The sequence below is a fragment of the Toxorhynchites rutilus genome, chromosome 2 (assembly GCF_029784135.1).
Source record: "Toxorhynchites rutilus septentrionalis strain SRP chromosome 2, ASM2978413v1, whole genome shotgun sequence".
Classification (NCBI taxonomy): Eukaryota; Metazoa; Arthropoda; class Insecta; order Diptera; family Culicidae; genus Toxorhynchites; species Toxorhynchites rutilus.
This window is the reverse complement of record NC_073745.1, coordinates 96,438,667-96,452,045: the sequence shown is the minus strand read 5'-3', so window position 1 is coordinate 96,452,045 and position 13,379 is coordinate 96,438,667. Positions and strand designations below refer to the sequence as shown.

At 39.8% G+C, this 13,379-nt stretch overlaps 1 protein-coding gene across 1 annotated transcript; it reads left to right on the top strand.

Annotated features, from left to right (window-relative positions):
* The first annotated feature begins 3,297 nt into the window (after nucleotides 1-3,297).
* LOC129765963 (uncharacterized) lies at nucleotides 3,298-9,333 on the top strand. The gene is made up of 3 exons (XM_055766420.1): nucleotides 3,298-4,140; nucleotides 6,111-6,742; nucleotides 7,558-9,333. The coding sequence occupies exons 1-3, from the start codon at nucleotides 3,298-3,300 to the stop codon at nucleotides 9,083-9,085; spliced, it is 3,003 nt and encodes a 1,000-aa protein (XP_055622395.1). The 3' UTR covers nucleotides 9,086-9,333.
* Nucleotides 9,334-13,379: the final 4,046 nt, after the last annotated feature.

Below are 13,379 nucleotides of genomic sequence, written 5' to 3'. Positions count from 1 at the left end.
GAATGATCAGTGGACTGCACAACCTTTGGCCCGTGTATCTGTAAGGAGTGTGTGTATGTATTGCCGCGACTAAGTAAAAGTTTATCGATCGGATAGGAGGGATATGAAACGGGGACACAACGAAGGAAACATCATTAAACGTTGACATAGGCTTTTCTGAGGAACAGGTATAGATGAAGCAGAAGATCAGGATCACGGCTACCTAAGATATCCCGGACGGGGATATCCGATTGTCTGCCTTGTGCTCTCAGTACTCTAGAGAGCTGAGAGCGAGCAGCATGGAACCGGATACACGACCAGACAACATGCTCGATGTCGTGGTAGCCATCGCCACAATCACAAAGATTGTTTGCTGCGAGCCCAATGCGATAGAGATGCGCGTTTAGGTTGTAGTGATTGGACATAAGCCGAGATATCACGCGAATGAAATCACGACCTACATTCAATCCCTTGAACCATGCACTCGTCGAGACCTTAGGGATAATCGTGTGTAACCAACGACCGAACTCATCTTCACTCCACATGCGCTGCCAACTTACGAGCGTGTGCTGACGAGGAATGTGAAAAAATTCGTTATAAGCAATTTGTCTTTCAAAAAGTGTGCCTTCTGAAGCACCCACCTTAGCTAGCGAGCCGCCTTCTCATTCCCCGGAATCGAGCAATGAGAGGGAACCCATGCTAAGGTAATCTTGAATAATTTTTCGACCAAAACACTCAATAGATGTCTTATTCTTGTTAGGAAATAAGATGAGCGTTTATCAACTTTCATTGAGCGGATTGCCTCTATCGAGCTGAGACTGTCTGAAAAAATAAAATAATGGTCGATGGGCAGTGTTTCAATGATCCCTAGAGCATAGTATATCGCACCCATTTCTGCGACATACACGGAACAAGGATCTTTGAGTTTGAAAGAGGCACTGGAATTTTCATTGAAGATGCCGAAGCCAGTGGACCCGTTTATGTATGAACCGTCAGTAAAGAACATTTTATCAGATCCAACTTTCCCATATTTTTCCGAAAATATCGACGGAATAACATTGGAGCATAGGTGATCTGGTATTCCATGGATTTTTTGTCGCATGGACAGATAAAAAATGACAGAGGAATTGCAAAAGTATGGGAAGCAAACTTGGTTGGAGATGCCTGGTGAAGGGTGCACGTCGTGGGTAAGGTACTCATGGTATAAAGACATAAAACTTGACTGAGGAGTCAGTTGTAGTAGAATTTCGAAGTTATCAATCACCAATGGATTCATGATCTTGCAACGGATGAGAAATCTGTAGGATAATTCTGTGAACCGAAGAGTAAGCGGGGGTACTCCTGCCAAAACTTCGAGACTCATCGTATGTGTCGAATGCAAACACCCCATGGCTATACACAAGCAACGATATTGTATCCTCTCCAGCTTGAGAATATGAATCCTGGCAGCTGATCGGAAGCAAAAACTGCCATATTCTAACACTGACAATATCGTTGTTTTGTACAACTGAATGAGGTCTCCTGGATGGGCACCCCACCATGTTCCGGTAATTGTTTGGAGAAAATTGATTCTTTGCTGGCATTTCTGTTTCAAATACGCAATGTGTATTCCCCAGGTACATTTAGAGTCAAAATATACTCCAAGGTATTTGAAAAACATCGAGTGCTTGATCGTTTTGCCGGATAGGTGAAGCTGGAATTGGGCGGGTTCGTGCTTCCTAGAAAAAACGACCATTTCGGTTTTCTCCGTAGAGAATTCGATACCCAGCTCGAGAGCCCACGTGAACAGGTTGTTCAGGGTATCTTGCAAGGATTTTTGCAGAACGGCGGGATTAGTACCCGTGATGGAAATAACTCCATCGTCTGCAAGTTGTCTCAGCGTGCAGTCTCTAGTTAGACAATCATCCATATCATTGACGTAAAAACTGTACAAGAGGGGGCTCAGGCAGGAGCCTTGCGGTAGGCCCATAAAACTGTAACGAGAAGATTTTGAGTTGCCATGAGAGAAATTCATGTGCTTTTCTGACAGTAAATTGTACAGGAAATTATTCGGAATTGGTGAAAGTCCACGATTATGAAGCTTCTCTGAGAGAATTTCCATGGAAACTGAATCAAATGCCCCTTTGATATCGAGAAAAACGGAAGCCATTTGTTCTTTGCGAGCAAATGCGATTTGGATTTCAGAAGATAGCAGCGCGAGACAATCATTCGTCCCTTTACCTCGGCGGAAGCCAAACTGCGTATTTGACAGCAAATTGTTCGTTTCGACCCACTTGTCTAAACGAAGTAGAATCATTTTCTCTAACAATTTGCGAATACAGGATAACATTGCAATCGGCCTATACGAGTTGTGATCGCTAGCCGGCTTGTTGGGTTTCCGTATGGCTATCACTCTCACTTGTCTCCAGTCATGCGGGACAATATTCAGCTCCAGAAACTTGTTGAACAAGTTCAGCAAACGCTGTTTCGCCAAGTCGGGAAGATTCTTCAACAAGTTGAATTTAATCTTGTCCGACCCCGGAGCTGAATTGTTACATGAGAGGAGGGCAATTGAGAATTCCACCATCGAAAAATTCTCATAGTCGCATTGGAGCGGAATGTCGCGTACGACGCTTTGTGCAGGAACGGAATCGGGACAAACCTTTCTTGCAAATTTGAAAATCCAACGGTCAGAGTATTCCTCACTTTCATTTGTATGGTTCCAGCCACGCATTCTCCTAGCCGTATTCCAAAGAGTGCTCATAGCGGTCTCCCTTGACAAACCATTGACGAACTTTCGCCAATATCCACGCTTTTTTGCTTTAATCAGACCTTTTAGTTTGGCTTCTAGAGCTTGGTACTTTCGAAACCATTCCACTGATTCAGTTTTCCTGCGTCAGGAAAAGCAACAGGCGCATCACGCCACGTTTCGCGCCAATGAACGAGTTGATAGCTAAAACTAATAATCAGCATTTTTAGGCTATAAAAGAGTTAGCGCCATGTGGCTCAACCTCTTTTTCGCGTGTAGATCGGTGCAGTGAGGTTTAAGTATTTGACTTTAAGAAAAGTGAATAATAAAGTGTTTTTTAAAAACTCGTTTGTTCAAAGAACAAACATAACTGGCGCAGTCGGTAGGATAAGTATCGAAGTGAACTAAAAGAGACCCAGCGACAGGAACCGAGAAAAGCCACGTCATCCAACAGGGGATTAATCACCAGGAACGACGCTTCATCGAGGAACGACAGCTAAGGCCCGCTTCGATCTTGTGAACACATGTGGAAAATAATAACGTAAGTCATTTTTATCCTTTTACTGTGGAAAAATTGCAAAAGCAAGAAAATGCCTAGCAACCGATCAAGTGAAATTGAGCAGCTCCAAGCTACTGTGGCTGAGCTCCAAGAAATGCTGCTTAGCAGTGGAAGACAGTTTGACAATTATAGACTGCCTGACCCGATTCGAAACATGTCTGAATTCACAGGCATCAAAAAGGAATTACCTGCCTGGCTTGAAGAGCTAGAAGAAATATACCAAATGTACTTAGTGAAGGGAGAACACAACGCTCCCGACACGATACCCAGCCACTATATGAGGGCTATTAAAAATAAAATAAAAGGTGATGCGCGCACCGTTCTATGCGCAAACGGAAATCCTAATACCATACCTGGCATAAAACGGGTTCTGTCGGAAATTTATGGCGATCAGAAAGATCTAGCCACAAACTTGTCTCACCTATTTCACATGAAACGAGGTGATAGAAATAACCATAAATTTTATACGGATGTAAAAGAATTATCCACAAAAATCAAGATGAACCTATCGCTTAATCCACTGCAAACAAATGATCTGATTGAAATACTAATAGTTACCAAATATTTAGACAACATAGGCGAGCCACTCGCATCCATAATAAGACAATCCAAACCTACCACATTAGAAGATGCATACCAATCGGTATGCATCAACCAAAACGCTGAGGTGCGAAATCGCCCATCATACAGTAAATTCCCACGACAAAAAGACAACTACAAAGACAAACCGAACAGCAACGGCGAAACGAAATCCAATCCCCCTCGCTTCAAACCCGCGGCAAAACCATTTCATAAGAACAAAGCCGAAGTTCACAATAACGAAGTGAACGACGACACCGACAACGACAAAGACAATGACGATGACGATGACACTGCAAGCGAAACAGGAGACGAAATAAATTTTCAAACCGTTCGTGTAGCAAACATGCCAACATGAACTTTATTCCATACCTGCGCCTGTCCACCACGAAGGGATATTTAAATTTCCTAGTGGATACTGGCGCTAATAAATCATACATCAACCCTGAGCACGTTAATATATCGACAAAAATTAAACGACCAGCCGTTATAAATAACAAGAACGGAAAGTTTCTTATAGATCGCGTGGTAAACACAAATTTGCTCCCGGAAGTATCCGATGAAAAACTTCCGTACTATGTCTTCAGATTTCATGATTTCTTTGACGGCCTTATAGGCTATGAAAATTTAGCTGCCATGGGTGCGGTAATCGACACCTCCAGAGCATTTGTTACATTTAGTAATCGTAGATACACGGTGTCAAAATATTTCCCCACTTCTATCAATTTCCACGGCACCGATGAAAACCTATTCGAAATCTGCACCACAACGAACGGCTCATTTTTAATTGATAAGGAAATCAGTTTGAATCCTAACGTAATTTTAAAACCAGGCGTTTATGAAGCAAATAATTATAAAGCTTTCGTGCATCTAACCAAGAAAGGTGAACAAGGCCACACGGCACTTCAGCCATTCCCTAGTGACGCTTTCGAACTAGAAATCAATCATCAGAAGGTAAATCCTCGTTTGAATTTCCCATCAGAACACCTGAATAACGAAGAGAAAAATGCTTTGATCAAAACACTCAGATCATTCAAAGACGTATTCTTTGCGGATGATGAAAAGCTAACCTTTACACACGAGGTAAAGCATTCTATTAATACAACGGATGAAAAACCCATCCATCAAAAAACATATAAATATCCTTACCACCTCCGTAAGGAAGTTTCAACCCAAATTACAAAAATGTTGGAAAACGGTATAATTAGAGAATCCTCTTCACAATGGACCTCCCCCATCTGGGTCGTACCGAAAAAACTCGACAACTCTGGGAAACGAAAATATCGCATTGTTGTCGATTATAGAAAATTGAATGAAAAAACCCCGGCGGATCGATATCCGATTCCTGAGGTGAGCGAAATCTTAGACCGACTAGGAAAAGCTCAGTATTTTACAGTGCTCGACTTAGCTAGTGGTTTCCACCAGATTGAAGTCGACCCTAAAGACATCCCGAAAACCGCTTTCAATATTGATAATGGCAAGTACGAGTTTCTTCGTATGCCATTTGGACTGAAAAACGCGCCTGCGACTTTTCAGCGTCTTATGGATACAGTGTTGAGAAAACATTTAGGGATCCGATGTTTCGTCTATATGGACGACATCATCATTTACAGTACTAATCTTCAAAGTCATTTAGAGGACATCAAAAAAGTTCTCCAAACCCTTAGGGATGCGAACTTGAAAATTCAATGTGACAAATCCGACTTCCTTCGAAAGGAAGTAGCTTTCCTAGGACATGTCGTCACAATAGACGGGGTAAAACCCAATCCTAATAAGATAGAGGCTATAAAGTCTTGGCCTCTACCAAAAACCTCCAAAGAATTAAAATCGTTCCTCGGAACTATAAGTTATTATAGACGATTCATTCCTAAATTCGCCCATATTGCAAAACCCATGACTTCAAAACTCAGAGGTAAAAATAAAATCATCGATATTGATCATGATTACGAGAGAGCATTTGAAGAGCTAAAAACAATCATGACAACAGAAACACTTTTGGCTTACCCTAACTTCGATAATCCGTTTATTCTTACAACGGACGCATCAAATGTTGCCATTGGGGCAGTTCTAGCTCAATTACATGACGGAAAGGAACGGCCTATTGCATACCTATCCAGGACATTGAGCAGAGCTGAAGAAAAGTATTCAGCCACGGCGAAAGAGCTTTTGGCCATTTATTTTGCTGCCAAAACCTTTAGACCGTACCTTTATGGTAGAGAGTTCACGATTTATACGGATCACGAACCTCTTACAAAGGAATTAAAGTTAACAGATTCCACGGGAAGAGTTACAAGACAATTGGAACAATTTGATTTTAAAATAATTTATAAGAAGGGCAAGCAAAACGTTGTTGCTGATGGCCTTTCAAGGATTCCACGCACAGAATTGAACCTAAACGAAGAACTATCTAATCAATTTTTCGATAATGACCCGATCTATGGACCAGAGATCATTAATAAATATGCGAACCAACTACTTATTTACAGAGCAGATGATGCTGCAAAGAGTCCATACCTTGCGTGTATGGTTTTTCCAAACCATTTTCGTCATGTATTTCACAAACCTGACTATACGGAAGACGACATAAAAGACATTCTGACAAGACACTTAGATCCGACGAAACTAAATGGTATTTTTGCCGACCTGAATATTGCCCGAATGTGCCAACACATTATCGATACAAATTTTAAAAATATTAAAGTTCATTTAACTAATATCAAACTTCCAGATTTAATTTCAGGTACCGATCAGAACGAATTTATAAGAAAATGTCACAGCTTCAATCATCGTGGATACAAACTAACATACGAGGAAGTACAGAAGTCAGTCTTCTTTCCCCGCATGTTGGCTAAAGTGAAAGAGTTCGTCAAAAACTGCGAATCTTGTAAATTTGCTAAGTACGAACGAAGACCATTCGTTATACCTCATTCTAGACGAATCTACAATGGACCATTCGAAAATGTTTTCATAGATGTCTTTATAAAGGAGACTGAAAAATTTCTTACTGTTGTAGATTCATTCTCAAAATTTGCACAGATTTACAAGATCATGCATGAGACAACAGATGAAATTCAAGAAACACTAATAAAATACTTCAAAACGTTTGGCATTCCCAAATTAATTACTTGTGATCAAGCCACAAGCTTTCGAAATTCAAGATTCAAAGAATTTTTGGAAAATTATGGCATCTCCTTGCATTTTGCCAGCTGCAGTGACAGTAATGGTATCGTGGAACGATTCCACAGTACTTTGCTAGAAATGTACATGGCCAATCAGAAAAAAGTAGAGAATCTAAATTTATACGAAGGTCTTGCCATGATCACAGCGATTTATAACGAAACCAAACATTCGTCAATAAATTTAAAACCGAGAGAAGTTATTTTCGGCACTTGTAGTTCTCTCAATCCAATAGAAATCAACCTATCAAAACAAAAAACATTACAAAACGCAAAGGACTCATTAACGAATCAGGCACACAAACAAAATTCGAAAATACCTTTAGTAACTAAAGAAGAATTCAAACAACTAAACAAACAAAGATTATTGGTGAAAGGCAAAGCTAAGCCCACACCTAGAGGACATAGATACAGACTAATAGACATTACAAATGAGACAGAAAAAACAGTAACCGACCAGGCCGGAATTAAAACACATAAAAAACACATTAAGAAAAACTTTACAGATAACTAAGACACAGACTTTTCTATTACAGACTATGGCTCTGGCTTTGGACAACGACGAATGGCAAAATTTTAGTACACGATTTAGACAAGAGCCCGGTAGCAATCATACATTTAGGAAAAGCTTATGTAAGCAACAATTATTTTAGGATACTGCACCGAGTAGATCTCATTAAATTACAAAACTCTGTTGAAACACTTTTATATCATGCAAAAACAAATATAGATTCAGCTGATTTCCTAAGCGTATTAATTCAAACTAAAGTAACGAAACTAGAACAGACATTTTTGAAATTAAAACCCTCTACTAGAGTTAGAAGATGGGAAAAACTAGGTTCACTTTGGAAGTACATTTCAGGTAGCCCCGATGCAGAAGATTTAAGGATTATAAACTCAACTTCAAATAGTCTGATAAATGCGAATGAAAAGCAAATCAAAATTAATCACATATTCGAAGACAGAATTAATAAATTAACAGAAAAAGTGAATAACGTAACAATAATACTGAATAATACAGCATTGAAAAACGATAAGGATTTCAGATCAGTAGGTTTGCTCTTTTGCTTAGATGAACTCACACAACAATTAGAAGATTTAGAGGAGGCAATAGTTTTGGCTCAACACAACATCCCAAGCAGCAGAATTATCAATGCAGAGGAAATCACGAGAATTCATCATCTTCTGGAAGGAAACAATTTTATAGCAGGAGCCTTGGACTTCGCTAGTGCATACGTGGTTTCATCCAAGGAATCCATTGCCTACATACTGAAGGTACCACGAATCAAGGATGCTGAATATGATCTCAACTTCATCGAACCAGTTATCTTCAATAACTCCCGTATATCCATCTCAACCAACTATTATCTACAAGGTCCGTCATCTTTTGCGCTAAAATCCCTCTGCGAAATGAGTAGAAACGTCTATGTATGCTCAAGTACGCAGCTTGAACCAATAACCAAATGCATTCAACAATTGATGAGAGGTGAATCAGCTACATGCCCAATGGAAAGAACCTACACCAATGGTATTATCAAACGAGTCGATGACTCAAACGTGATTATCAATGACGCGGAAATATCAATAACATCGAACTGCTCATTGAATCATAGAAAACTTAAGGGATCTTTCCTCGTACAGTTTTCAAACTGCACACTTTTTATCAACGACGAAATGTACTCCAACATTAATAAAGAAGTTCAACTGGCATCATTCGTTCCAACAACGGGATTGACGGTAAATTTTACTACGATTACAAACAAATTCCCTATAGAATACTTACAGAAGTTACATCTGGAACAACGTGGTCATATCAAACACATCAATCTAAGGACAGATAACATCCAATGGAAACTCGAACTCTTTGGGTGGACATCGTTTGGATTCGGTTCAACAATAACAATTATTTTCATCGTAGCTCTATCATTTTGGATCTGGAATAGACTCCCATCGAGATCATCAATGTCGCATCTAGAGGAACTTCAAAGTCATCAGAACCCGGAAGAACCATCGGAACCTAACAGACAAACTCGCCCGAAGATCACTATGGTACCGCAAGCATAAATCCAGAAAACAGAAAGCCGAGGACGACTTTCATCCCAGGGGGAAGCCGTCAGGAAAAGCAACAGGCGCATCACGCCACGTTTCGCGCCAATGAACGAGTTGATAGCTAAAACTAATAATCAGCATTTTTAGGCTATAAAAGAGTTAGCGCCATGTGGCTCAACCTCTTTTTCGCGTGTAGATCGGTGCAGTGAGGTTTAAGTATTTGACTTTAAGAAAAGTGAATAATAAAGTGTTTTTTAAAAACTCGTTTGTTCAAAGAACAAACATAACTCTGAATTTTTTGAAAGCGGATGATTTTTCAAGGTAGACCTTTGAACACTCCTTGTCCCACCAAAGTGATGGAGGACGACGTCGGAAAGTGGTAGCCGGTACACGTTTCTTTTGAGCTTGAAGTGCGCTTTCGTAAATCAAACTCGATATAAAGATATACTCTTCGAGTGGAGGAAGTTCATGCATTGAAACAATTGCTTCAGATATTATTTCCGCAAATGTTCTCCAGTCAATATTCTTCGTGAGGTCATCCGAAATATTGACTGACTACGAGAGCTTGATTCATTAGCGATCGATAAAATTATTATCACTACCTTGGGGATCTTGGATTACCTTCCACATGCAATCCAGGGATAACGAAGAAGAGCATAGAGATATGTCTAGCATGCTTGCCCGTGCAGGAGGATTGGCTATTCTGGTTGCTTCCCCAGTATTCAAAACTGTAAGTTTGAAGTTGTCACCCAGATCATAAATCAAAATGGCACGGTTGTCATCGTAGAGTGAACCCCATGCTGTTTCATGGGAGTTGAGGTCACCTAAGATTAGCCGCGGCTCCGGCAGTGCCTCGATGATATCAAAAAACTGATGGCGGCCAACCATAGTTCTTGGAGGAATATATATCGAGGCAATGCAGAGGTCTTTGCCATTGATTTGTGTCTGGCAAGCGACAACTTCAATGCCTGTCATCGATGGGAGAGTGACTCTATAGAAGGCGTGGCATTTTTTGATCCCCAATAGTACGCCACCAAACGAGTCATTTCGATCGAGGCGAATAATGTTGAAATCGTGGAAATTCAGTTCGTCGGCTGAAGAAAGCCATGTTTCACAGAGGGAAAATACATCACAGTTAGAACTATGAATGAAAAATTTAAATTGATCTAGTTTAGGGATGATGCTTCTGCAATTCCACTGTATTACAGTGGTCAAATCCTTGACCTCTTACACTGAATCAGGCATCGAGGGAAATGAACGCTGCTAAAAAACCACATTTTTCTTTCAAAAATGTTCTCACAATCGGGAGCAAACATAATACTATGCTTTTAAGAGGGTCATTTATATTTAAAGCATTTAAAATATTGTCCACCAGGTCAGAAAGCGCAAGCAAACCAGATTGTGGCTGTTGCCTCGACCGCGAAAAAGGAACAGATGTGTTGAGCTCTGTTCCGGGAAGTGCTGAGGACCCCTGGTGCGTAGAAGAACCGCTTAAACCAGGAGGTACTTGCTTCGGTCTATTCTCAGCACGTTCGATACGAGGTTTCATTCCAATTTGGGAAGTTTCGGTCTTCTTTCCGGGGAGTGATGGAAAAGAAGTAATTTTTCTTTTCCTAATGGCACCCTGCGATGTACCGGAACTTCCTGCATTGGGAGCGTCAGCAACAGGCTCGTCGTTCTGCAGAATGGAGTAGGGATTGTCCTAAGTCGTTGAAGCGGAACTCTTAAGCATTTCTGCATAAGTCCGCTTGGAACGTTCCATTAAGGAACGCTTGAGTTTTTCCCCTCGTTGTATGTACACCGGGCATTGAGAAAGATCATGTGGAGCCTCCTCGCAATGAAGGCACTTGCGCTCTTTTGCGCAAGAAGTCCCATCATGACTCTATGACTTATTTCAAGAAGAAATGTAACCTTCCAACGTTAAAATGTAATTTAAGTGGCTATTACATGTACAGTGGGGTAAAAATCATAACTTTTGAAGATTTGCATGAATTTTCACCAAGAATTGTTTATATCGATATTGCAACCAAATTAAGAAAGATAGAAGTTAGTTGTCAAAGAAAAAATTGTAGGGCGGTTAGTAAGATTCAATTTATTTGATAGAAACAATCTAGTTTATTATAAATTTTTACGATGTAATTAATAATAACACATTACAAATTATTAACTTTTATGTTTTTCACTTTCAAAATGTTATTTAAATGAACTAACATCTAAAGTTCCACTACTATACCCTGTACTAAATTTTCTCATCTTTCAAATGAAAGCAACAGAGTTGTATTCCGTAGCGTACTTTGTAATGTAGAGCTTGTGGCAACAAAGTCCGAAACAAAAAAAAAAGTTCAATAACTCTGTCATTGTTGAAATTTGAACATATGCGTAGAAGGATTTTTTTTCATCAAATTTGATCGTCTATCACTTCCTGAGAGAATTTTGATGAATTAATTTTTTTCATGTGAGAAAGGTGTTTTGTGACTTTGAGGGGATGAATCAAAAATCAAATTCCTCTTTTATATTCAAAAATCGAAAAATACATGAAAAAAAAACGAATAAAAATTTTGTTTTGACTCGATTATATACAGGATTCGATTATATACAGTGAAATGAAATCAAAAACTGTACATAATCGAGTCCGCGCTGTATTGGTGACTACCATACACTGCATGATTTTCATATTTGTGTGTGCAAGTGCTGAGCGTAAACCAAAGGTTTTGTATTTTCAAGTAACAAGTTTTTATAAGACCAGTTACATTTTTCCGTTGTTTTAGTTCTTTTGATTAATTAATCTGGAGAATGTCAAACATGGAAAAAAATATCGAGAAAATCGTTCAGCAGCCGATCGTTTTGAGTTTTTCATTGATAATACTTATGAATTTTGAAATGGTTCTACAGAAACTGGACAGCTGAAATGATCATATTTAAGCACAATAAAAAAAACAAACAACTCTTTTGAACGAAATTGACGTTAAATATATTCCTCTGAACATTCAACAATGTACGAATGTATCTTCTTGAAATTCTAACTGTTTGTGTTGCAACGAAATAGAATCAGGGTGGTCTTATAGAAGTTGGACAAAGTGTATATCGGTTTGGCATGGAATGGCTGATTTTAAGAGCTCCATGGCCTTTAGAATTCAGAGGGTCGATAAACTACTAGGACATTTTTGTTCTTGATAAGGACCGTATCGTTATTTATGGGTACGCCTTAGAGTCTCCGTCTGAAAAAGACTATAGCTTGTTTTGACAGCTGTTTATTTTTCTCCTGTTGTTGACACAGTTAGCGTTCAGTTAGCATTGTTAAAAGATCGTTTTTTCCTAAAAGTGCAATCATGAGAGGGCTAACAGAAGAAAAACGAAAATCCATTGTGACCAGATACTGCTCCGAAACAGGAATATCAATGAGAAAATTGGCGAAGGCGGAAGGAGTAAGCGTCCATGCGGTCCAAAACGCTATCAAGCGATTTGGTATGTATAATACATTGAAGGATCTACCCGGTCGCGGCAGAAAACCTGGGCCATCCAAGCCAAACTTGGATAAAAAGATTTGCAGGCAATTTGAAAGAAAAAAGGAATTATCGATACGGGATTGCGCAAAAAAGTGTGGAACATCAATCGGTATGGTTCAACGTGCCAAAGAACGTAACTCACTGAAGGCATATAGAAAGCAAAAATGTCCCAAACGCAGCCAAATTCAGGCAAGTTCCGTGAAAACCCGTGCCCGTAAGCTTTACGATGGGATTTTAAGCAAACGCGAACTGTGCATCGTCATGGATGATGAAACCTACGTCAAACTGGACTACAAAACTCTTCCTGGGGCACAGTTTTACACTGTAAAGCAAGGAACAGATGTCCCGAACGCGGAGAAGTCAATTTTTTGCGAAAAATTCGGTAAGAAAGTGCTGGTTTGGCAAGCTGTTTGTCAATGTGGCATGAAATCATCTCCTTTCTTCACTCTCGGGAATATGAATGGTGAAATTTACCGGAAAGAATGTCTCCAAAAGCGTGTGTTACCGCTCATCCGAAAGCACACTGGTCCGACACTATTTTGGCCTGATTTGGCATCATGCCACTATGCACGTTTGACCTTGGATTGGTATCGCGAGAATAATGTCGATTTTGTGGAAAAGGAGATGAATCCTCCAAATTGTCCGCAAATAAGACCTATTGAAAAATTTTGGGCTTTGATGAAGGGACGACTGCGGAAGAAGGACAAGGCAGCCGATGACCTTGAGCAGTTCAAAAAGGATTGGATAAATGTGAGCAAACAAGTCGATGAGACGGTTGTCCAGAACCTAATGAGGGACATCAA

Excerpts from the sequence above, each read along its gene's own strand:
- LOC129765963 (XM_055766420.1), top strand. The coding sequence starts at position 3,298 with ATGCCTAGCAACCGATCAAGTGAAATTGAGCAGCTCCAAGCTACTGTG. Across the intron at positions 4,141-6,110 it reads ATGACGATGACGATGACACT|TTAACAGATTCCACGGGAAG; the intron begins GCAAGCGAAACA and ends AAGGAATTAAAG. Across the intron at positions 6,743-7,557 it reads GAATCTTGTAAATTTGCTAA|ACTATGGCTCTGGCTTTGGA; the intron begins GTACGAACGAAG and ends TTTCTATTACAG.